At 49.0% G+C, this 21,718-nt stretch overlaps 4 protein-coding genes, 1 long non-coding RNA gene and 1 other non-coding gene across 7 annotated transcripts; 4 read left to right on the forward strand and 2 right to left on the reverse strand.

Moving 5' to 3' along the window:
- Positions 1–315: 315 nt before the first annotated feature.
- LOC104581614 lies at positions 316–3,102 on the forward strand. The gene is made up of 4 exons (XR_729655.3): positions 316–658; positions 766–854; positions 928–1,019; positions 2,807–3,102. It is a non-coding gene; the product is annotated as an uncharacterized LOC104581614 (long non-coding RNA).
- MIR5172 (microRNA MIR5172) lies at positions 1,994–2,382 on the forward strand. Its single transcript, NR_126916.1, has one exon. It is a non-coding gene; the product is annotated as a microRNA MIR5172 (primary transcript).
- Positions 3,103–4,637: 1,535 nt separating the features above from the next.
- LOC100826094 (galactoside 2-alpha-L-fucosyltransferase) lies at positions 4,638–7,181 on the forward strand. Of its 2 annotated transcripts, none has more exons than XM_024461932.1 (2): positions 4,638–4,850; positions 5,555–7,181. In XM_024461932.1, exons 1-2 carry the CDS (start codon positions 4,709–4,711, stop codon positions 7,000–7,002), a joined length of 1,590 nt encoding a protein of 529 aa, XP_024317700.1. In that variant the 5' UTR covers positions 4,638–4,708; the 3' UTR covers positions 7,003–7,181. The 2 variants fall into 2 exon arrangements, with proteins under 2 accessions (XP_024317700.1, XP_010229902.2); XM_010231600.3 differs by having other exon boundaries at positions 5,558–7,181.
- Positions 7,182–8,274: 1,093 nt separating this feature from the next.
- On the forward strand, positions 8,275–10,774 carry LOC100826402 (probable fucosyltransferase 8). The gene is made up of 2 exons (XM_024460490.1): positions 8,275–8,643; positions 9,064–10,774. The coding sequence occupies exons 1-2, from the start codon at positions 8,412–8,414 to the stop codon at positions 10,557–10,559; spliced, it is 1,728 nt and encodes a 575-aa protein (XP_024316258.1). The 5' UTR covers positions 8,275–8,411; the 3' UTR covers positions 10,560–10,774.
- On the reverse strand, positions 10,573–12,574 carry LOC100826716 (galactoside 2-alpha-L-fucosyltransferase). Its single transcript, XM_014902966.2, has 2 exons — positions 12,179–12,574; positions 10,573–12,115 (listed from the first exon to the last, which is right to left on the reverse strand). Exons 1-2 carry the CDS (start codon positions 12,423–12,425, stop codon positions 10,662–10,664), a joined length of 1,701 nt encoding a protein of 566 aa, XP_014758452.1. The 5' UTR covers positions 12,426–12,574; the 3' UTR covers positions 10,573–10,661.
- Positions 12,575–14,383: 1,809 nt separating this feature from the next.
- LOC100827027 (galactoside 2-alpha-L-fucosyltransferase) lies at positions 14,384–16,494 on the reverse strand. Its single transcript, XM_024457391.1, has 2 exons — positions 16,078–16,494; positions 14,384–15,879 (listed from the first exon to the last, which is right to left on the reverse strand). The coding sequence occupies exons 1-2, from the start codon at positions 16,307–16,309 to the stop codon at positions 14,444–14,446; spliced, it is 1,668 nt and encodes a 555-aa protein (XP_024313159.1). The 5' UTR covers positions 16,310–16,494; the 3' UTR covers positions 14,384–14,443.
- Between the last annotated feature and the right edge of the window lie 5,224 nt (positions 16,495–21,718).

Below are 21,718 nucleotides of genomic sequence, written 5' to 3' on the forward strand. Positions count from 1 at the left end.
ATATCTCTTGCAAATGAGCCGTTGAATATATAGATGTTGAAATTATAGCCGGTATAGAAGAGTTCGTAATTTATACAGACTATTAATCTAAATATAATATTATAGTTTACTTAAATAATTTATTTTGAATAAAATAAAAAATTTATTTAAATTATGTGTTTTTCAAATATACGATTTCAAATCAACTAGTTTGAAATATCAAAGTTTAAAAAATTGGTTGAAAGATATGAATATAATATAGAGAGTGAATTACAGACGATGAGATTTAGGAAATCTGCCGAAAAGATTTGAGATATCTTCGAGTTTGATGTTCGGGAAATATGGGATAGGGATCCCCGTGTATGAGATTTGGGAGATCCAGTTCCTCTTAGTTATCGCCGCGGCGCTGCGATCGCCGGGAGAAGGGCCGGCGGGGCTGCGCCATGGCCGGCCGAAGCCCCTCCGCTACCCAGCTACCACCCTCTCCTTTTCCCAGCCCGGCCGAATCCATCCATACCGCAGCTCCCCGCCTCCGCCCTACCACCACGGCACCACCCCTGCCGCCACCCCTGTTTTCATTTGCATCGGCATCCTGTCCATGCCCCCACCCAGGGATGCGGCTTCGACTGCAACGGCATCCTGCTGCAGCAGCCCATAGAGTCGAACCTGCGCCTGCAAGGTGCGTTCTAGAATCCCATTCGCTTCGTCATTCAACTACTCCTCTATTGATTTACCGGAAAAATAAACATACTCCTCTATTGATCATCTTGCTCTTGTTTCTGCAAGAAACCAAGTTCAGAGCTCGGTTTCGTATGGGTCGGTCAGTGCTGTACTATTTAAGAAAGTTTAGAGAAGAACACTTCAGATCAATAGAGGTTTTAAATTTCTAAACCTCTGATTTCTTCATGTTTTATGCCTTGTCATTTTCGCGGGATGTTCATGTATCAGGTTAGCATATTGAAGCTCTTCCCTGAATCCTACGGATGCTGATAATGCACTAAATATTTGACCTGGTACTTAGAAGTCCTACAGGTAGTAAGGTATAGCAGCTCAAGCTTGTGATTAATTAAGGACTTGAGGTTCAATATTTTCGTTTTTGATGAGAAATATATTCTTGCCGTCCGTCAAAGCAGAGAGAGCTGGAATGAATTATGTTTAGACAAGAAGTGCAGTAACGGTAATCTGACAAGGCTCTTTAAGAAAAACAACATTTCTGGTAAAAAGAAATGACACTTTTCTACCAAGTGACTGCACTAAGTTTTGTTACTATTTCTGTATAGAGCTTGGTTCTAGAAACCAGGGTGGTTTTTCCATGGGATTTTAATCAGATCAATAGTTATGAGCCATCACTGTGATGTAACATCATCTTTTTCCTGGAATTTGGTGACATCACTGTAGCCACTAGTGTTGGTTAATGTGTTCTTTACAGAGACTCTGAAATGCCATGCACGCATGTGTGTTTAGTTCATTTTTATGTTATGTGCTGAAACGCTAAGGTATCAACATTTAGTGAATGCCACTGCTAAGTCTGAGGACATTAGTTTCAGATCCTAAAGTAAGCATGCACCTTCAAATTGTAAGCAGAGAGTTGCAGCACTCTCAGCACTCCTCCTCTGCGACGTGTCTTGGCAGAGATTAGTTTCAGATCCTAAATTCACCACCGCGTGCCTTCATGCATGAAGGAAATTTAGTGATTAAAAAAGAGGAAATTCAGAGTTAATTTCACAACTCAGCTGATTAAAGAAGAGTACAATATCAATCACTTTCTTTTCTTCCTTGATGGTTCAGGTGGTGCTTCTTCATCAGCTGTTGGAGCATTGGCAGAATTATTCTCCAAATCTTTCCAACCCAGCCCCTCAATTTTCATGTTAGATTCTTTCAACAAGATATTCTCTGGATCAATGTCCCACTTGCAGTGTTGACCTTCTTTGTAGCTCTGGGAAAACTTTTTCAGCAGCCGCTGGTTAGCATGGATAAAGACAAGCTTATCAGCCATCTTTGCATTGAGCTTATTCCTCTTGACACTATGTACTCCAAATTCTTTTTGCCGAGGAGCTAGTAGATCGGGATGAAGTCAAGGATCAGGCAAAGAAGAACCCTTGAATTCAATCCTACCAAGGAGCTAGTATACGTCTTATTGCAGTGCTTGCAACGCCAAGCTTTTGATCCATCGGAATTTTTCCCCTTAGGTGCAGCGAGGGGAATTATGACTCATCAAGTAGGGGTTTTGCCTGTTTAGCAGTACCCTGCTTGGACGATTGATCTTCTTCGTCCGAGTCGTCATCGGGACGAGTATGTTCATCACCGACATTGTTGAGATCAATGTCCGCGTCAGCCTCCTCGACTTCATCCTGATCTACTAGCTCCTCGGCAGAAAGAAATTCAAGTACATACTCTTACATTCATAGTGCTAAGAGGAATAAGATTAATGCAAAGACAACTGATACGCTTGTCTTTATCTTTGCTAACCAACGGCTGCTGAAAAGCTTTTGCCACAGCTAAAAAGAAGATCAACACCGTAAGTGTGACATTGATACAGAGAATAGCTTGTTGGAAGAGTTTAACATGAAAATTGAGCAACTGCATTGGAAAGCTTTGGTGAATAATTCTGCCAATGCTCCAACAGCTGATGAAGAAGCACCACCTGAACCATCAAGGGAAAAAAGAAAGGGATTGGTATTGTACTATTCTTTAATCGGTTGCGTGGTGAAATTAACTCTGAATTTTCTCTACTTTAATCAGCTGCGTTGTGAAATTAACTCTGAATTTTCTCCGCTTTAATCCGCTGCGTTGTTAAATTAACTCTGAATTTTCTCTTCTTTAATAGTGACGTTGCTTCATGCCTGGAAGCTTGAAGTCCTGAAGGCTGGAACACGAGCTGCTAGTGAAGTGCTTTTGGCCGTTGAAGTTTACTCAGTTTATTTACTCATTTGGTCTGTCATGAATTTGAATTTCTAGGCTAAGTAAGTTCTTTTATTGAGTACACTCGTTGTAGACGTTAATAAATTAGTTGATACAAGTCAATTTCTTCTGTAAGATCGATCCATAACTGGCAAGGGTCTTGTTTCTCGACCCCCCGTGTATGTTCCCGAGTCATCGTCAATGGTATGGGGTTGTGTTCCTCGTCCTGCTGTATCGGGTCATCGACCCAAATTGCCGAGGGTCGCGTACCTCGACCGATCGTATTGTTCTCGATTCATGGTCCCCAAATTGTATGGATCCCGTCCCCCCTGTTGAACGGTCGATCCAGAGATGTATACCTTGCTCGATCCTTATTTTTGGCCACTAGCGATTCTCGTCCCTCGACGGCAAGACCCGTTCGACCCGGAAACTAGGCAACTATGAGTTGGACAAGCTGACAGTCTGTGACAAATACAATGGGAATGACCATATTCATATTCTACTATTCACACCTCTACTCGAGATTTACACAAACGATATTCTTCATGTATGAAGTGCCACCCAAAATCTTTGTTTCTGTTCACCATATTGCTTATGATAATCAAGCATTCCTTGAATTTAATCCTGATTTCTTTTTGATCAAGGATCGGGCAAAGAAGAAAAAATCTTCATCACGGTAGATGCAAATGTAGATGATCCATCAACTGATGTTCTACCTAAACCGGGGGTCCTTAAGCAAGTCCAGCAGTTCTCCTAAAATTTATCTCCTATATATCAAAATGAGGAACTTCCTTAAAAATATTCTCTCCTAAAAATTACCCAAGTCTAGCAGTTCTCCTAAATCATCTCTCATATTCTTTATTTTAAGAATTTTCTGTAACTACAAAAACAAAAAGGATACATATATAGGCATATGGCAATACCAATAAATTTATAGGGGATGCCTCCACCGCCCCAATCTATAGGGAGAAGGAGGAGGGGTGAGTCGGGGATGCCGATTTTTCGGATAGGTGATAGGGAAACTACTGGAGAGCCTTTTTTGCCTTTTATCCCCTAAAAATGCTATCGGGAAGGTGATACAGGTACTGCTGGATTTGTTTTGAGGCAATGCGGGGGGGGGGGGGGGGGGGGTAGAATTACAACAAAGACGAGGAAAACAGACCGGCTGCTATTTTCTTTGCATTGCATCTTAGCCTAAAAGACCACAATGTTATGTCCTGGATTAGGGATCCAATAGCAATGGGAGGAGGGATATCTTCGTTAGAGAAAACCTTTGCATTTCTTGAAGGAATTGGTCTAAGGGAATGGTTCATAATCCCACCCCCTCGATCCGGTGACGCCAAGGGGGTTCGAAGGATGTGACCATGTGGGTGAACCTATTTCTTCACACAAACTTAAAAAAGTGTGACTGCAAAACGGAGTAATCTCATGTCATGGTGCAATCCAGTCTTAGCAGGCTTACGATGCGAGATCTGTCATTTCTTACACACCATTTTTTGTTTTGTTTTTGTGAGTACCAATTAATCTAGCCTCTCTCAAAAGAGGCAGCCACTAGCGATGCGCGTCGTCATACGTAAAAGAGCCATTTCAGTTTTTTTTTAAAGAGCAATTATTTCTCACACGTCGTGGGCGCATACTGGCGTGCGTGCATGCATGCATGACTTTCCGATTCTCGGAGCAAAGGACAAGGTCGAGGAGTGCTCCTCACGAACAGCTTCCTAGCCCGCCACGGTTGACCTCTACTCACCGTACTACGGCTCTACTTACTTTCCATCTGAATTTGCTGGAAGAGGTCGAGACTCTCGAGAGGGCATCACAACGTTGCGACATGGCGAAGCCAGGGGGGCGGCGCGGAGTGGTCATCTTGCTGCTCTCGCTGCCTCTGCTTCTAGTCCTCTTCCTCTCCGCCGACCGCCGGGTGCTGATCGCGTCGGATTCCCAGGTGCCCAGGCTCCTCCTGACGGGACAAGGTATGTACGTACGTTACGTCCGTCGGATCGATGCGCGCGGACAATTGATGATTTTTTTCTGATCTCGGGTGGTTCTAGTTTGTTGCTTGCGCGCTTCTCAATTTTTCTGCCGTGCAGTTAAGTCAAGGAAATGCGATCTTCCTTCATGTGGTTACTGGTTAGCCGTAAAGCAGACATCCGGGTTCAGAATTTCGACGAAATTTTGCCGGTTCCAAATGTTTACTTCCTAGTAGTAATTTTGGTTTGGCCGGAAGTTTATCACAATACAAATAGCCCATGTGGCCAACCAAGCTTTGCTTGGCATTGCCTGAAAGAAAAGGAAGTCTAGGATTTTAAAATTTTGGGTACCATTTTGAACAAGTTTCGGACTGTCTTCCTGTGCCGTTTTACAAAGTACCTGAAACAAATGGCGACTTAGCCATGGATGTTTTTCGATCATCCCTCCACATACTTTCTTTATAAGTCAATGTCTTGGATTAATGGTATGACATCTTTCTTACTTTTCCGTCCAACAAAGGATGTCTCAACTTAACTAAATTTGAATGCATCTATACATCAAGTCATGTCTAGATACATCCAAATTTTGACAAATTTGAGACTTTTTTGTTGAACGGAGGGAGTAATAAAATTTGGCTACGCCCACGTTTTGACCCTTTGTATTCCAAAAAGGTATGACCCCTGATGATTTATTCTGTTTTGCACAGCAGGAATGACAACACCCGACAGACTTCTCGGTGGCCTCCTGGCTGAAGGCGTCGACGAGAAGTCCTGCCACAGCAGGTACCAATCCGCCATGTACCGCCGGAATGCCGGCAGGAAGCCCTCCCCATACCTTGCCACAAAGTTGCGGCGGCACGAGGCCCTGCAAAGACGTTGCGGCCCGGGCACAGCCGCCTACAACAACGCAGTAGAGCAACTCAGGTCGGGCGAGAATATTGGGTCATCGGAGTGTAAATATCTGGTATCCATCTCGTACCGCGGCCTCGGGAACCGGCTCCTGGCGGCCGCGTCGGCCTTCCTCTACGCGGTGCTCACCGGCCGCGTGCTCCTCGTCGACCCCAGCAACGAGATGGGCGAGCTCTTCTGCGAGCCCTTCCCCGACACAACGTGGCTGCTTCCACCGGATTTCCCGCTGGTAAGCTACACCAACTTCAGTGTCGGCACCGCGGAGAGTTACAGGAACATGCTGAAGAACAACAAGGTCCGTGATCAGCCGCTGCCGGCGTTCGCGTACATCCATCTCGACCACGACGCTACGAAGCAGGACCAACTGTTCTTCTGCGACGAGGACCAGAGGCATCTCCGGGATATCCAGTGGCTGGTGATGAGAACCGACAACTACATTGTGCCGGGGCTGTTCCTGGTCACGGGCTTCCAGGAGGAGCTCGACATGCTCTTCCCGGAGCCGGACACCGCATTCCACCACCTCGGCCGGTACCTGTTCCACCCGAACAACCGCATCTGGGGCCTCGTCACGCGGTACTACGATGCTTACCTCGCGGCGGTGGACCAGCGAGTCGGTATCCAGGTGCGGGTCTTCGGGATCCAGCCGGAGTCGCCGGAGCTCCTAGAGCAGATCACCAAGTGTACGCAGAAAGAGAATCTGCTCCCAGAGGTTATTCTCGGCACAGGAACAGAGGAGCCCGCCATCGTCGCTGCCCGAAAGCCGCCATTGTCCAAAGCCGTACTTGTCACCTCGCTGAAGTCATGGTACTATGAGAAGATCAAGAGCATGTACTGGGAGCACGCGACGGCCACCGGCGAGGCGGTGGGCGTGCACCAGCCAAGCCACGAGGAGTACCAGCGCTTCGGAGCCAAGTCGCACGACGCCAAGGCGTGGGCCGAGATCTACCTGCTGAGCCTCACCGACGTGCTGGTGACCAGCGGCTGGTCCACGTTCGGTTACGTGGCGCAGGGCCTCGGCGGCCTGACACCGTGGGTGATGTACAAGCCGGACAACGGCTCCACGGTGGCTGACCCTCCGTGTGGACGGGATATCTCCATGGAGCCATGCTTCCACGCGCCGCCGTTCTACGACTGCCGGCTCAAGCGAGGGGCGGACACCGGGAAGATTGTGCCGCATGTCCGACATTGCAAAGACGTCAGCTGGGGATTGAAGCTTGTTCATCGTAGTGATCGCATAGCACCGTAGTCTCCACTTTACACATTTTTGCCCGAGTCACTGAAATCTGCTAAGAGCTTCCCGTTGGGATTTGGACAGCAATTAAGCAAACCTAAACCCCTTCAACCTGTAATGAACTTTGATAATAGTTTCAACCAACAAGTAAGCAGCGGAATAAACACAATCAACATGCACAAGTGACACAAGAATTTAACGTGAAAAAACCTCCACAACGTGAGGAGTAAAAACCACGGGACCGACCGGTCCACTCCAACAGTACCTTTACAAGTTACAAACTTGCTATCACCATCAACAACAACCACTCTTAACAGGAGCAAAAGGATATAGCTCAAATTCAACTAAACAGAGAAATATAGTTTTTGTCCTCTTCGGTTTTCAGATTACTGTTCTTAAATGGGTGGACCAAAGTGCGTGAAACTTGACAGATATGTAGTTCTATGTGTCCTCAACACGCTGTCAAAATTTCAGCTGAATCCGACATTGTTTGACCCCTCAAACCGACAATATCCCAACACTGCGCACCTCTGAGGTTCCAGCCTGCTCTCTGACCACTTAATCCTCAAACCAACAGACCAAATCGAAGTGCTCTTAGTGTGGAATGAACTCACCAAGTTTGGAGCTGATCCAATCACGTTTGAGCTTCCAAGGAACAAGCTTGGTAAAGATCAACACGGAGCTCGAATCTGGACAGATTTTCTCTTCCTTTCTTTTCTCCACTCTTTGGTTGTACGTGTGTGCTGCTATATGTCCCTTGCTCTCTCACTCTCAGTAGCCAGCAAAGGATTCACTCAGCTGAGGAGGCAAGGGTTAGGATTTTATTCATCTTCTCTCTTAAGGAGCAACCTCAGCTGTTGGATGCGACCGAGATCAACGGTTCAGGTGAGCTCAACTTTTTAAATTTTATTGGGCTGCAGCCAACACTTCCTATCGGTCCGATTTGCCAAAATGAAGGGCAAGCTCGGTAATTAACCGTGCACACGGTTGTGGTAATTAACCGTGCGCCATGGATCTGACGATCGATGAGGTCCATGTCTCAAGACAGAAAAAAACTCCTCGATCGCCGCGAGATCGACCGTGGCCGGTACTCTACGCGTTGACCCCAAAGAAGTCTCAGGGTACGCCTGGCCACGCGGCGCGCGCAATTAACCGGCTAGATCCGTATTCCCGATGCTCTAGTCTCGTCACATGGCAAAGTCAATGGCCAAAACTTCACACGCAAAGTAGAATAATGTGCATCCAAATGAAACGAAACATGCACCTTTACGGAACTGATCGCGTCAATCTACTACGTGCATGGCACACTAACGAACGAGCCCATCTAACAACACCAACACATACCACATCTATTAAAAACCTCTGAAGAAGCTTTTTCGCGATTCAATCGCACGCGCGTGTGACTGCACGCTGCGGAGGAGGCCATGGAGATGGCAGGCAAGAAGAAGAAGTTGGGCGATCCGGCGACGGAGGCGTGGGCGGCGAGGGCCGGCGGCGTGCCGGGGATGAGGAGGGAGGAGGAGAGGTTGGGCCGGGCAGGCGTGCTGCTCATCGTGTGCCTGATGACTCTGCCGTTTCTCGTCTTCTTTTTCTCCGGGCGGACCGGCGCTCCCGCCGTGTGGCAGAGCGCCGCCAAGCTGACCGCTGTCGGTGGAGGTACTTCTCTTGTTAATGTCAAGTTTCTCTTATGATTTGCATGCTAATGCGTGATTTATGATTCCCTGGTTGATCAGCTGAAAAACTGTGTCTTTGTTTCACCTAGTGTGCCAGTAGAACGCATATCATATTGTACTGCACTAGCTTGTACCAATCACATGCCCAAAGGCGCGCCATCACCACGTAGAGTCATACGCCGAGCTCTTTTATACAGAGAAATGCTAGAAAAAAAAAGTGTTTAGTCTAAGCACCGAGCATGTCTCTGCCTCGCCACGGTAAAAAAAAGGGGGTATTTCATGCCTGATCACTCACATGTCGTGTATTCGGAAATTCTCTGTACATGCACGAACGCATTCGAACGCATGAACAAAGTTTAATCATCTCGAGGTCTCTCGTTCACAACGTTTCATGGCCCCACAGGATTACCAAACCAGCTCTCTCGTTCAAGTGCCACCGGCGCAAGCAACGCCGCCGCCGAGCTCTTCGGCGGCCTGCTCGCGCCGGGCTCCGACCGGCACGCATGCCAGAGCCGGCACCAGTCCGCACGCTACTACAAGCACTCCCCTTACGCGCCGTCTCCCCATCTCCTGCGCAAGCTGCGCGACCACGAGGCGCGGCACAAGAAGTGCGCCCCCGGCACACCGCTGTACGCCAAATCGACCGCGCAGCTCCGTTCCGGCGGCCGCAGCAGCAGCACGGAGGCCATGGAGTGCCAGTACCTCGTCTGGCTCCCCTACAACGGCCTCGGCAACCGGATGCTGTCGCTGCTCAGCGCGTTCCTCTACGCGCTCCTCACCGACCGCGTCCTCCTCGTCCGCTCCACCGACGACTTCGCCGGCCTCTTCTGCGACCCGTTCCCGGATGCCGCCGCCACTTGGCTTCTCCCGCCGGACTTCCCGGTCCCCGACGCCAACATTTCCCGGCTCGGGGTGTACTCCGACGAGTCCTATGGAAACCTCCTTGGTAGCAAGAAGATATCCAATGATCCCTCCAAGGCGACATTGATGCCGTCCTACGTGTACCTGCACCTGGCGCACGACCTTCGGCACACGGATCGGCTCTTCTACTGCAACGACGACCAGCTCGTGCTCGCCAAGGTGAACTGGTTGCTCCTTCAGAGCGACTTCTACTTCGTGCCGGCGCTATACGACATGGCCGTGTTCGAGGACGAGCTCCGCCGGCTGTTCCCGGCCAAGGAGAGCGTGTCGCATCTTCTTGGTCGCTACCTGTTCCATCCTTCCAACTCCGTTTGGGGCATGGTCAAAAGGTACTACCACTCGTACCTGGCCCAGGCAGAGGAGAGGATCGGCGTGCAGATCAGGATGTTCTCCTGGGCGTCCATCCCGGTCGACGACATGTACAAGCAGATCATGGCGTGCTCCAGGCAGGAGCGCATTCTTCCGGAAATCGAAGGCGACGAGATGGGCAATACTACCGATACCAACAACATTGTCGGCAACGACAAGTCCAAGGCCATCCTGATCGCGTCGCTGCACGCGGACTACTACGAGAGGATCAAGTCGGCGTACTACGAGCACGCGGCGAAGGGCGAGGGCCGGGTCGGCGTGTTCCAGCCGAGCCACGAGGAGCGGCAGACGGAGGGTCAGCGGTCGCACAACGAGAAGGCGCTCGCGGAGATCTACCTGCTCAGCTTCTCCGAAGTGCTGATCACGACCGGGATGTCCACGTTCGGGTACATGAGCAGCAGCCTCGCGGGGCTGCGGCCGGCAATGCTGTTGACCGCGAATGACCACAAGGTGCCCGAGACGCCCTGCGAGCGCGCCGTGTCCATGGAACCCTGCTTCCACATGACGCCCGGCGTGAAATGCCAGGGGAAGGCCGTGGACAAGGAGGCGCTGTCCCGGCATGTCAAGGCGTGCGAGGATCTACCCAACGGGATTAAGCTATTTGATTAGAAAGTTCTGAAACTACAGTAAAAAAAAATTCTGGTGTTGTTATTCATGTACTCAGAAAATGCAAGACATGTAGAAAATTCTGGACCGAACATAGAGTACTAGCTAGTCGTGCTTTTCGGTGACTTCTGGGTCGGTGAGTTTGATTCCCCAAGACATGTCTTCGCAGGACCGGAGATGGGGCACCAGGTTCCCTGTGTTAATAATGTTGTCAATCTGTTTCTTGGTGCACTCGAAGTAAGGCGGCCCCTGGGAGCAAGGCTCCATGGACATGGCCCGTGTGCAAGGCGGGTCGGTCGACTCTTGATTGTCCGGCTTCACCATGATGTACGGCGTGAGCCCGCCGAGCGCGGTGCCGACGTAGCCGAACGTCGACCAGCCGCTGGTGACGATCTTGTCCGTCATGCTCAGCAGGTACATCTCGGCCAGGGCCTTCTGGTCGTGCACGGACCGGAAGAAGTGCTGCAGCCCCTCGTGGCTCGGCTGGTGCACGCTCACCACCTCGCCGTCGGCGCTCGCCGACCGCCAGTACATCTCCCGGATGCTGTCGTGGTACCATGTGTTGAGGCCGGTCATCAGGACGGCCTTGGACCGTGCCTTCTTCGTCTTCATCGGCGAGGGTACATTGTTGACCACTCCGGGAAGCAGATTCTCCTGCTTCGTGCACGCGAGGATCCGCTCCAGGATGTGCGGCAACGGCCTCGGCTGGACGCCGGCGTCGAAGAAGACCCTGACCTGGATGCCGAGCCGCTCGTCGGCGTCCTTGAGGTACGCGTCGTAGAACCGGGTGACCATGCCCCAGACGTCGTTGGTCGGGTGGAGAAGGTACCGTGACAGGATGTAGAAGACCGAGTCCCTCCGGGGGAACATTTTACGGAGCTCCTCCTGGTACGCCGGGTTCAGGAAGAAGCCCGGCGCGATGTAGCCGTCGGACCTCATGACGACCCACTGCACCCGGTGCAGGAACTCCCGGTGGTCGTCGCAGTACACGAGCCTGTTCGCTGGAGCCGCGTCGTGCTCGAGGTGGATGTACACGAACCGGTGCTTGGACGCCGTCTCGCCGCGCAATGACACGTTCCCGTAGCTCTCCGCCGCGCTCTCGCCCAGGTCGTTGTAGCCCCGGAGCGGGAAGTCGAGAGGGAGCAGCCACGTCGTGCCCGGGAAAGGCTCGCAGAAGAGGTCGCCCAGTGTCTTGCCACGGTCCACGAGCAGCACGCGGTTGGTGAGCATGGCGTAGAGGAAAGCGGAGGCCATGGCGAGGATCCGGTTGCCGAGGCCCTGGTAGGAAAGCAGCACGAGGTAGCCGCAGCCGTCGATGGTGTCGGCGAATTTCTGCCCGGATCTCAGCCGCTCTGAGGCTCTCCTGTACGGCTCCGTGCCCGGGCCGCACCGCCTCTGCAGCGCCTCCTGCTCCCGCAGCCGCTTGATCAGGTACGGCGTCGGCGACCGGGTCATGTTCTTGCGGTAGTGCACGGATTGGTACCGGCTGGCGCAGGACTGCTCGTCGATTCCTGGAAGGAGCAGGCCGCCGAGAAGCACGTCTTTCTTTGGTTCTGCAACTGAAATTGGACAAGAGTTAATTTGCAGGCAAATTAACTAGTATGAGCATAAATTGCAGTTACCTCGTCGGGTGCCTAACTCCGACACGGTGGACTTGATCCACACCGCCGGCGTGCTGAGGTGGCCGCCGAGCATGAGGAGGATCGGCGGCATCGTCATGATCAGGGCCACCATCACGGCGTTGGCCAGCGAACTCCATCGCCTGCCTTTGACGACGGATGCCTTGTTCGTCTTCTTCCCGGTGAACGGCGAGGCCTGTTCCTCGATCACCAGCCAGCTCTGCTCATCCATGCCGCACTTGGTGTCCATCGTGGGCTAGCTTTGTCAGGTGATATCTCACTTGTGGGTTAATTGTGGCTGGCTCCTAGCTTGCTATGGACCTCTGTGTTGAAATGCAAGTGTGTAGTGACAAACTTCTTGTACTAGTCAGACTCAGTTTAGATCTATATATTTAAGAATGGTTCCCCATAAACAAACTCTGTAAACATGAGAACGATGCTCTGTTGACCGTTCGAAGGATTTACTCAGATGGCAGTTCTTTGCTAGACTTTGCATCACGGAGTAAACACGAGTATTACCAAGTTAGTCGCAAGTTGCCATGTTCACCTAGTGGTTAACTGTGCAATTCCTAGCTGCGTGTAATTGCCCAATTGGGCGTGTCATTCTCGTTGCAGGGAATCAGTTGTTAAATGGCCAGCTGGTGGAAACGCTACGGCATTGTTTAGGTCTCCAGAGTCCCACCGACGTCCGATGTAGATTAATTACTGGCAGTTCGATGCAATCTGCATAAAAATAAGTAAATCAAGTGCGTCGTACGATGCCCGGTGAATGTGAGCACATGGGGTGCACCCGTTCGTCCACAGGTCAATTTGCTGAGAAACTAATACGACAGGTGTTAATTTTCCGTATACCGCACCTCGTCGAAAACTTAGTCCTCTGGTTATAAATTCTTGACTTAAATTTACTCAAATATGGATGTATCTATTTTTTAAAAACGTCTGGATATATGTAATATTTCGACAACAATTTAGGATCGGAGAGAGTAGCAAATGGTGTCTCTTTTTCTCTCCACGTGTCTTTTGCCCACCAAATACTCAAACTGGACACTAGGAGCCACTGGTACTCGGCGGGGACACTCTGACACCTAGTGGCAGGAATTCCAATTCCATCTTGAACTCACCACGTTAACAAACCCAGGCTGAAAATTTTGTTTTATCCGCTGCATACCGGAATTAAAGAAGATAGAATGCTAAATTCAGAGATTTGAAGGTCGAGGTTTGATGTGGTCGACCTCAAGGTTCAAAATAGCCCAAAATAGGCTTTACTCTTCTTCAAATTATAATTTTGCCTTCAGAATTGTCATGTCAGCCTGCTAAGTTGGCATCACTTTTCGTTTTAACCCCCAAGTCAATTTGTTTCTGCCAAAAGAAACAGAAAACCTAAGCCTGTGTGGTATTTCGAGACCGAAATCATGACACATCAGACCTAATACCACTTCGCATTGGCAGAGGGACTAATGATGTCCGGTTTCAAGAACTGAAGGACGAAAAGCATAAAAAAAGGTTGACAAAGCATTTGCATACTTTTCGACGAGTGGAGAGACGAGATACATATACTCATGGAAGATCCACAAAACAAGTTCCTTTACCAATACTACATTTCAAACAATCCAACTGTGTGGGAAAGTCACGACAGATGCCACCATATGCGGCTCACGGAGGGTGGAGCTATGCGATGTAGAATCTAATAAGAAGAAGCAAACACACAAGGTTTTTTATCCACGTTCGGCCCCTCGAGCTTGAGGTAAAGAAATACGTCTTGCATATTTTTCTTTATCGAGATATAGGGTATCTGTGCAATGAGATGGATCCACCTCAAGACCCCATCTACTCGATTTTATATAGACAGACGGCCGACCTAAAGCCGGTTACAAGGTTTGCCATAACCTAGATTGATATCTTTGTAACTCGAGAGATCTTGTACTGTACTTTACTTCATATTAGTTTTGCCGAGACTTCCTGGGTCGTTTGACCAGGCCCGTAACTTGACCTGGCCACATGCTGACCCGGCCTCGGCACACTTGTCTCCTTGTCTTGGGCCTACCACATTGATTAATACTAGAATTTAGCATACAATACACCTTTAGAAACTTCCACATAATTAAATTTTCTTTTGGGTAAACTTGATCCTGATGATTTGGTACCAGATTTAAAACAAGCTGGCTGCATCTAATACCAGGCAAAAAAAAAAAATCAATAACCAACAAATAACAAACTTGAAATTCTCTTGAATAATTTGCTCTATTTTACTCCGAAGCACCTTCGTGCTTAATTTTCGGTAACCGGGTCAGTAAGTTTGAGCCCCCAAGACATGTCTTCGCAAGCCCGGACATGGGGCACAAGATTCCCAGCGTCGGTGTCTTCTTTCCTCGTGCAATCGAAGTAGGGCGGGCCCTGAGCGCACGGCTCCATGGACATGGCCTTCTTGCACGGTGTGTCGGGCATCGTCTGGTTCTCCGGTTTCATCATGATGTACGGCGTGAGCCCGCCGAGCGCCGTGCCGACGTAGCCGAACGTCGACCAGCCGCTGGTGACGATCTTGTCGGTCATGCTCAGCAGGTACATCTCGGTCAGGGCCTTCATGTCGTGCGTGCTCTGGCCGAAAGACTGGTGCTCCTCGTGGCTTGGCTGGTGCACGCTCACCAGCTCGCCGCTGGCGCTCGCCGACCGCCAGTACATCTCCCGGATGCTGTCGTGGTACCACGAGTTTAGGCCGGTCATCAGGACGGCCTTGGATCTCGCAGCTGGCATCGGAAGCCGTGCTCCGGTGCTCGTCGCCACGACGCCCGGCAGCAGACGCTCCTGGGACGTGCACGCCAGGATCTGGTCCAAGATGTGCTGGAAGTGCACGTCGTCGTAGTCGAAGACCCTGACCTGAATGCCGAGCCTCTCGTCGGCGTTCTTGAGGTAAGCGTCGTAGAACCGGGTGACCATGCCCCAGACGTCGTTGGTCGGGTGGAGAAGGTACCGCGATAGGACGTAGAAGACCGAGTCCTTCCGGGGGAACATTTTATGGAGCTCCTCCTGGTACGCCGGGTTCAGGAAGAACCCCGGCGCGTTGTAGCCGTCGGACCTCATGACCACCCACTGCACCCGGTGCAGGAACTGCCGGTGGTCGTCGCAGTAGACGAGCCTGTCGGCCTTGGACGCGGCGTGGTCCAGGTGCATGTACACGAACCGGTGCGCCGACGCCGGCCCCGTCTCGCCGCGCAGCGTCACGTTCCCGTAGCTCTCAGCGGCTTCTTCCCCAAGGTCCTTGTAGCCCTGGAGCGGGAAATCCAGGGGAAGCAGCCATGTCGTGCCCGGGAAAGGCTCGCAGAAGAGGTCGCCCATGGTCTTGCCCCGGTCGACGAGCAGCACGCGGCTGGTGAGCACGGCGTAGAGGAATGCCGAGACCGTGGCGAGCACCCGGTTGCCCAGGCCTCGGTAAGACAGCAGCACGAGATAGCTGCAGCCGTCGACGGTTTCCACGTCTTTTTGCCCGGATCTCAGCCGCTCCGAGGCTCTCCTGTACTGATCCGTGCCTGGGCCGCAACGCCGCTGCAGAGCCTCCTGCTCCCGCAGCCGCTTGATCAGGTACGGCGTCGGCGACCGGGTCATGTTCTTGCGGTAGTACACGGATTGGTACCGGCTGGCGCAGGATTGCTCGTCGAATCCTGGAAGGAGAAGGCCACCCAGAAGCACGTCTTTCTTTGATTCTGCAACTGAAATTTGGAGCAGAGTTTTAGGCAGAGTCACTGTGACTCTCACAGTATCTTTTCCCCCACACCTAAATCAAGAAGCACGAAAATGTATGTAGATCCTACGTACGTATAAGTACGAATGTACGATCATCAGGACCAGAGTGTACATTGTTTGTAATACTAAATGAACAAACAGTAATTAAGGATGCAAGTTATTACCTCGTTGAGCACCTAACCCGGCCACGGTGGACTGGATCCACACTGACGGCGCGCCGAGGCGGCCGCTGAGGATTAGGACGATCGGCGGCATGGCCATGATCAGGGCCACCACCACGGCGTTCCCCACAGAACTCCATCGCCTAGCGACGACGGACGCCTTCTTCGATCTCTTCTTCACCACGAACGGCGAGGCCTCCTCGATCCCCGGCTCTTTGCCGCACTCGGTATCCATCTTGGGCTTAGCTTTGTCGGGTGGTATACTTCACTAACCTCTCTGGTTGATTGTCGTTTTCTTCAGATACAAGTGAACTCTCTCTTTGGTAAGTACTAGTATCAGGCAACGCTTGAAGCGCAATTAACAAACTTCTTATAGTCCGTCGAGTGTAGATTTCCTCCTAAGATCTACACTCTTGAGAGTTGAAAATGACACTGTGTTGACCTTCTGGAGATTAGTACTAGTACTATATGTCATTCGTTTGCGACCCTTGGGCTGCATCACGGAGTAAACGCGAGTACCAAGTTGACTGCAAGCCTGCACTGCAAGTTGCCATGGTTAACCGTGTAGTTCCCAGCTGCGTTTAATTAGCTAATTGGGCTGGGTGATTATCCTTGCAGGGAATCAGTTACTCCTCCATATTTCGTCCCATATCAAGTGTCGAAATATTACATGTATCTAAACGTTTTTTAGGTATAAATACATTTATATTTAGACAAATTTGAGTCATTTAATATGAGACGGAAGGAGTACTTTATCACGACAGAAGTTACGCCAGACTGGGCCACACGTGCTTCTTCTTTGCATCCTTTGAAATAAGAAGTGACGGATCTTCATGACGATATACATGTCGGTTCTAGATGTTGCATGCGGGTTACGAGACAATGGATGACACTGGCGTATAGCCAGAGGGCCTATCTTTTTTTTTAGGCTTCGGACATGGTGTCCTATCTTTTTTTTCTTCTAAGAAAAGCCATCATGGCGAGCTTTATTAATCAGGAAATAGAGTTATATCGTTTATAATTAAATCCATAATAAAATTTGGAGGGTCGTTCTGCCGCTCATCGGCAAAGATCCCATCCGGCATCCGCATAACTAGATAAAACAAACATGGTGTCCTATCTTAATGAACGGGGCAGAGCGTCTACCGTTCCCCGTAAGAAACAAATAGCCAGATCGTCGGCGGAAGCGCTGCGACATTGTTTATAAATGGTCTCCCACCGCCGTCCGATGAAGATTGACTACTGGTATAGTTCGATGGAATCTGCAGATAAATAAATCAACAAGGCATCAGACAGCGCCCAGTGAACTTGAGCATGTACATGCGCATTTCGTCGTCTGGTTTGGCGTCTTGACAAGAGGTTGATCATGCACCGATGCACTCGTTTCACGACTACAGCATGTCAACGTGTTTGATGTTTTTTATATCAAAAACAACGTTTTTGATGTCGGCCAGCAGTTAAGCACTGGTCCGGTTACACACTCCATAGTTCTACGGTGCAGCACCGGGTAAGCACATCACAAAATTTAAGCATGGCACATGCAGGGCTCATGTCGCGTTGACCTCGAGGAGGGTTCTTGGGTCAGTAGAAATTCCACGGAAATTTCAGAGAAACACCCCAGGAATAGCCACCTGGTACCCAATGGTACTCGTCCAAAATGGTTATGGACCGCGAAAATTCTAATTTACCGACACCGGTACCTATCGGAATAGAATCGGCCGTCCTCTTGTTTTCAGATTCCAGCGATTTTTATTGCCTACAACTATTTAGACGTGGGTCCAGCGGCTGCAAACGTCAGGACATGCACGTGGGGTCTTCGGTGGAGAATGGGCAGGTAACGATTCTTTCGTAGTAGTACATGTCAAACTTCATGCGCCAGCCAACGCAACCAAAAGATCGATCTGATGAAAAAAACTAGGCAATCCACTTATACACTTTAACATCTCTCCCCGCGTGTGACGGGAAAGACAAGTCAACACGTGTAAACTCAGATGTATGGTGGCTCAAGAGGCTAATATATGGACGGAGGGGGTAACTGACAATTTTTAAGACAAATTGTGAAAGACAGAACTTGAACTTGAGACCTTTGGATCTGATACCATGTCAAGCTTCATGACACTAACACGTTTTGATTGTTGTATAAATTATTTGATGGTCCAAACGAACTCAGAATTTGATGAAAATTTGAGGGTTTGTTTAAGATGGTGTTTCCTAAATACAGAATTTTTTTCAAAAAATTCGAGCAAATTTAAAATCTCGGTCGATCTTCACCGATACTAGTACTACACTAACACGTTTTGATAGTTGTATAAATTATTTGGTGGTCCAAACGGACTCAAATTTGATTAAAAAAAATTGATGGTTGGTTTAAGATGGTGTTTCCGACCTACAAAAAAAATTCAAAAAAGTTTGGAGCTAATTCAAAATGAAACTTTCTTTGAAACAGTAGTGTTGCAAGGATTGCCGATAGAAACATTGGTGTCTTAATGAAACTTTCCTATACAATTTCAATCATACATGAATAAGTTCCAATTTGGTCGTTTGAAACATTTGTTGAAACCACAACCATTAAAATTATATGTGAAGTTTTATTGAGACTAATGTTTCAATGAAAATTTCATTCGGAACTTGCCCCAAATTTTTTGAAACTTTTTCTGTATTTGTTTGGACAATCATAGAATTTTAACAACTATCAAAACGCGCTAGTGTCGTACTAGTATCGGCAGAGAACGACAAGATTTTGAACTTGTTCAAAAAAAATTGAAACTTTTTATGTAGGTTCACTCCATCTTGAACAAACCCTAAAAATTTAATCAAATTCTGAATTCGTTTGTACCATCAAATAATTTGTGCAACTATCAAAACATGTTAGTGTAGTACTAGACTAGCCCAATCCCAACCAGCGACCATTCCTTAAAAAAGAAACTATGTGGGCCCCATGTCCTGCCAAAGCGTGTGAGACTCTCCGTGCCTTTGTAGAACCCGTATAGAGCTGGCGTGAATCTTGGCGCATATTAACGGGTGATTAAACTCCGGTAGGTTCCGGCTCCGGTAAAAAAATCGCTTTATTATGGACCGTGGATGGGTTTGCAACCAATAACACATCATTGCTCTCCAAGCCTCTGTCGCAAGACCACACAGCGGCAATTTAGATGAATCTCCTGACCAACATTTGTGACGTTGGGTCCACATCTCAGCGACCGCAACATCACCAACGTTTCCAGTTTTAGTGACGATCCCTACGTAATATTTCTTGGCCTTGTCTGGATGGAAGCATGAAGCACATTCCCTCGCGTCCAGCGGTCACGAGGTTGATTTGGTGTAAGAGCATCTCCACTTGACGAAGATGTAACTTCGACAATGTCCATATTGATGGACTTGTCAAGGAAAGAGGAGTGTGTCTTGACGAACTCGTCGGCTAACAAGGACACAGGGGACACGATTTACCCAGGTTCAGGGCCCTCGATGAAGTAATACCCCTACGTCCTGCTTGTCGGATCTGTATTAATGAGTCGATTACAATGGGGTGCCACAGAGTCTAGACGCACCGAGTCATCGAGTGCGTCCAGGCGACTTGTATCTAAGCTTGAGGTGTGTTCTTGGCTCCCCCTCCTGGTCCTTTATATATGCAGGAACTCAGGTCTCAGGTAGAGTCCAAGTCGGTTACAATGGAGAGATATACTCTACTTAACCTTCCTTGTCTTGAGTCGCAGGATTTGGCATGTAGACTCCTGGAGTCGAAGTAGGCTTCCTTGTGGGCCCCCAGCTGGGCTGTACATGGTATACTTGAGTCGAGTACGTGGTTAGTCATAACCACATCAGTAGCCCCCAAGTGCTTGGTTGAGTTGAAGACTCGACTAGGGACTTTTCACGTAAAGAATGAACTTATTCTGCTGTTGAGCCAGTTGCATAATGCTGCAGACTTGGAGTTTCATTGATTTGCACTTCGAATGAGAAGTATTTTCGATTTAGAGAGTGTCTGAGTCGATGCTTTAATGCTTGACTGTTAAATAACAGTTCCACAATATGAAGTGATAGTGAATCAGTGTGGTGAATAGGAATCATAGGGATATATGCTTAATGCGCCCAGATACTCGAGAAGTCAAGTCCAGTTAATCGCTCTAGGGCGAAAACATCACTAGCTTTCATCAGCATTCAAGTCCCTGGGCTCAAACCTGGCGACCGGCGAAATTTGACTTAGCCTGCTGGGGCCTTATAGAGTCAAATTCCAGATTTTAAGTACTCGACTCGTTTGTCAAGATTGCTTAAACTGAAAATACGCAGCTGGTATGTTTCTAGGCTCTATAGGAAGCCTACGGGTCTTATCTTCATGTAATGAACATGGTTATGGGGGGCGACCCTTAAGTGAAAGTTGTTACTGGAGGGATGCAGTCGATGCATATCCAGTCCTAATTTTTAGGACTTACCTTCATACAATGAGTATGGATTTGACTGGAGATAACGTAGCTGGTACGATCCCTCGGCTGTAAGAGAACTTTCGGGTCTTATCTTCATGCAATGAGCATGGATTTACTGAAATACGCAGCTGGTACGATTTCAGGCTCGATGGAGAGATCCATGAGGCTTATCTTCATGCAATGAGCATGGATTTTACTAGAGCAGCACAGCTAGTGCGGCTCCAGGCTCTTTGGACAAAACCCAAGAGGCTAACCGTTATGCGAATGAGCATAAAAAACTGAGGTGACGCAGCTGGTGCGACTCACTTGAGTCGATTATATGAAATCGATTGTTTTGTGTCAGAATCATTGTCCTGTTTTTGCTGTTATAAGTAAAGAATAAACAATAGCTGACTGAATGAAGTCTTTAGCTAGTATAAGACAACAGCTGGTTAATTCATGACTCGAATGAGAGTCTTGGTATTCACGGTCGAGACTCAAGATGAGTTTCAACATTTAAGATAAACTCCGTCATCCTGTATGGGAGATAATTTTGAGTTAAGATATTTGAGTCAGACTTTGTCATTGATGATGTACCTTCTGGAGGTGAAGAGCCGTTTAGTCATCTGATGTGACTGGTTGTACAGCCTAGCTTGACAGCTAGGCACACTGTAGGCGTGCGTCAGTCGAGAAACGATCACACTTCGTGCAGTAAACAAGACACATTGATGATCTCATTGGTTCTTGTGCCTCATGAAGTAAGCAGTTACTCTCAACTTCACCGTTTCGTATTCCGATTGATGCGGAACACGTGGCCACGACCGAGATCGTGCGTCCCGGATTTTCTACCAGGGCAAGGATAAAAATGGAGGTGGGGTAAATTTAGTTTTAACCCTTCTTCCTCCTCGCACCCAGAGCTCAGGCGCCCAAGATCTTAGCTCCCATAGCCAAAACCCTTCGCATTCCCTGTTAATCACATCCTTCGACCCAGCAAGATGGGGAAGAACAAGAGAAGCGCGGAAGCTTGGACGCTGTCCTCCGTGGATCGCGAGAGGGTGGACGCTATGCAAGAGGAAGGGCTGTTGTCCCTGCGGCCGGGACATGTACGTTTTCCCAGCGAGGAGGCAATCCCTCGCCCCATGCATGGAGAGCGAGTGGTGCATTATGATTTTATCACTCGTGGGTTAACGTTCCGAGTCCACCATTTCCTTCATAGCTTGCTTTTGGACGGTTCCAACTTCATAATC

Source organism: Brachypodium distachyon, chromosome 1 (genome assembly GCF_000005505.3).
Source record: "Brachypodium distachyon strain Bd21 chromosome 1, Brachypodium_distachyon_v3.0, whole genome shotgun sequence".
Lineage (NCBI taxonomy): Eukaryota > Viridiplantae > Streptophyta > Magnoliopsida > Poales > Poaceae > Brachypodium > Brachypodium distachyon.

Coding starts and splice junctions, on each gene's coding strand:
- LOC100827027 (XM_024457391.1), bottom strand. CDS start 16,309: ATGGATACCGAGTGCGGCAAAGAGCCGGGGATCGAGGAGGCCTCGCCG. Junction 15,880..16,077: donor CGGGTTAGGTGCTCAACGAG/GTAATAACTTGC, acceptor TCCAAATTTCAG/TTGCAGAATCAAAGAAAGAC.
- LOC100826094 (XM_024461932.1), top strand. CDS start 4,709: ATGGCGAAGCCAGGGGGGCGGCGCGGAGTGGTCATCTTGCTGCTCTCG. Junction 4,851..5,554: donor GCTCCTCCTGACGGGACAAG/GTATGTACGTAC, acceptor TGTTTTGCACAG/CAGGAATGACAACACCCGAC.
- LOC100826402 (XM_024460490.1), top strand. CDS start 8,412: ATGGAGATGGCAGGCAAGAAGAAGAAGTTGGGCGATCCGGCGACGGAG. Junction 8,644..9,063: donor GCTGACCGCTGTCGGTGGAG/GTACTTCTCTTG, acceptor ATGGCCCCACAG/GATTACCAAACCAGCTCTCT.
- LOC100826716 (XM_014902966.2), bottom strand. CDS start 12,425: ATGGACACCAAGTGCGGCATGGATGAGCAGAGCTGGCTGGTGATCGAG. Junction 12,116..12,178: donor GGAGTTAGGCACCCGACGAG/GTAACTGCAATT, acceptor GTCCAATTTCAG/TTGCAGAACCAAAGAAAGAC.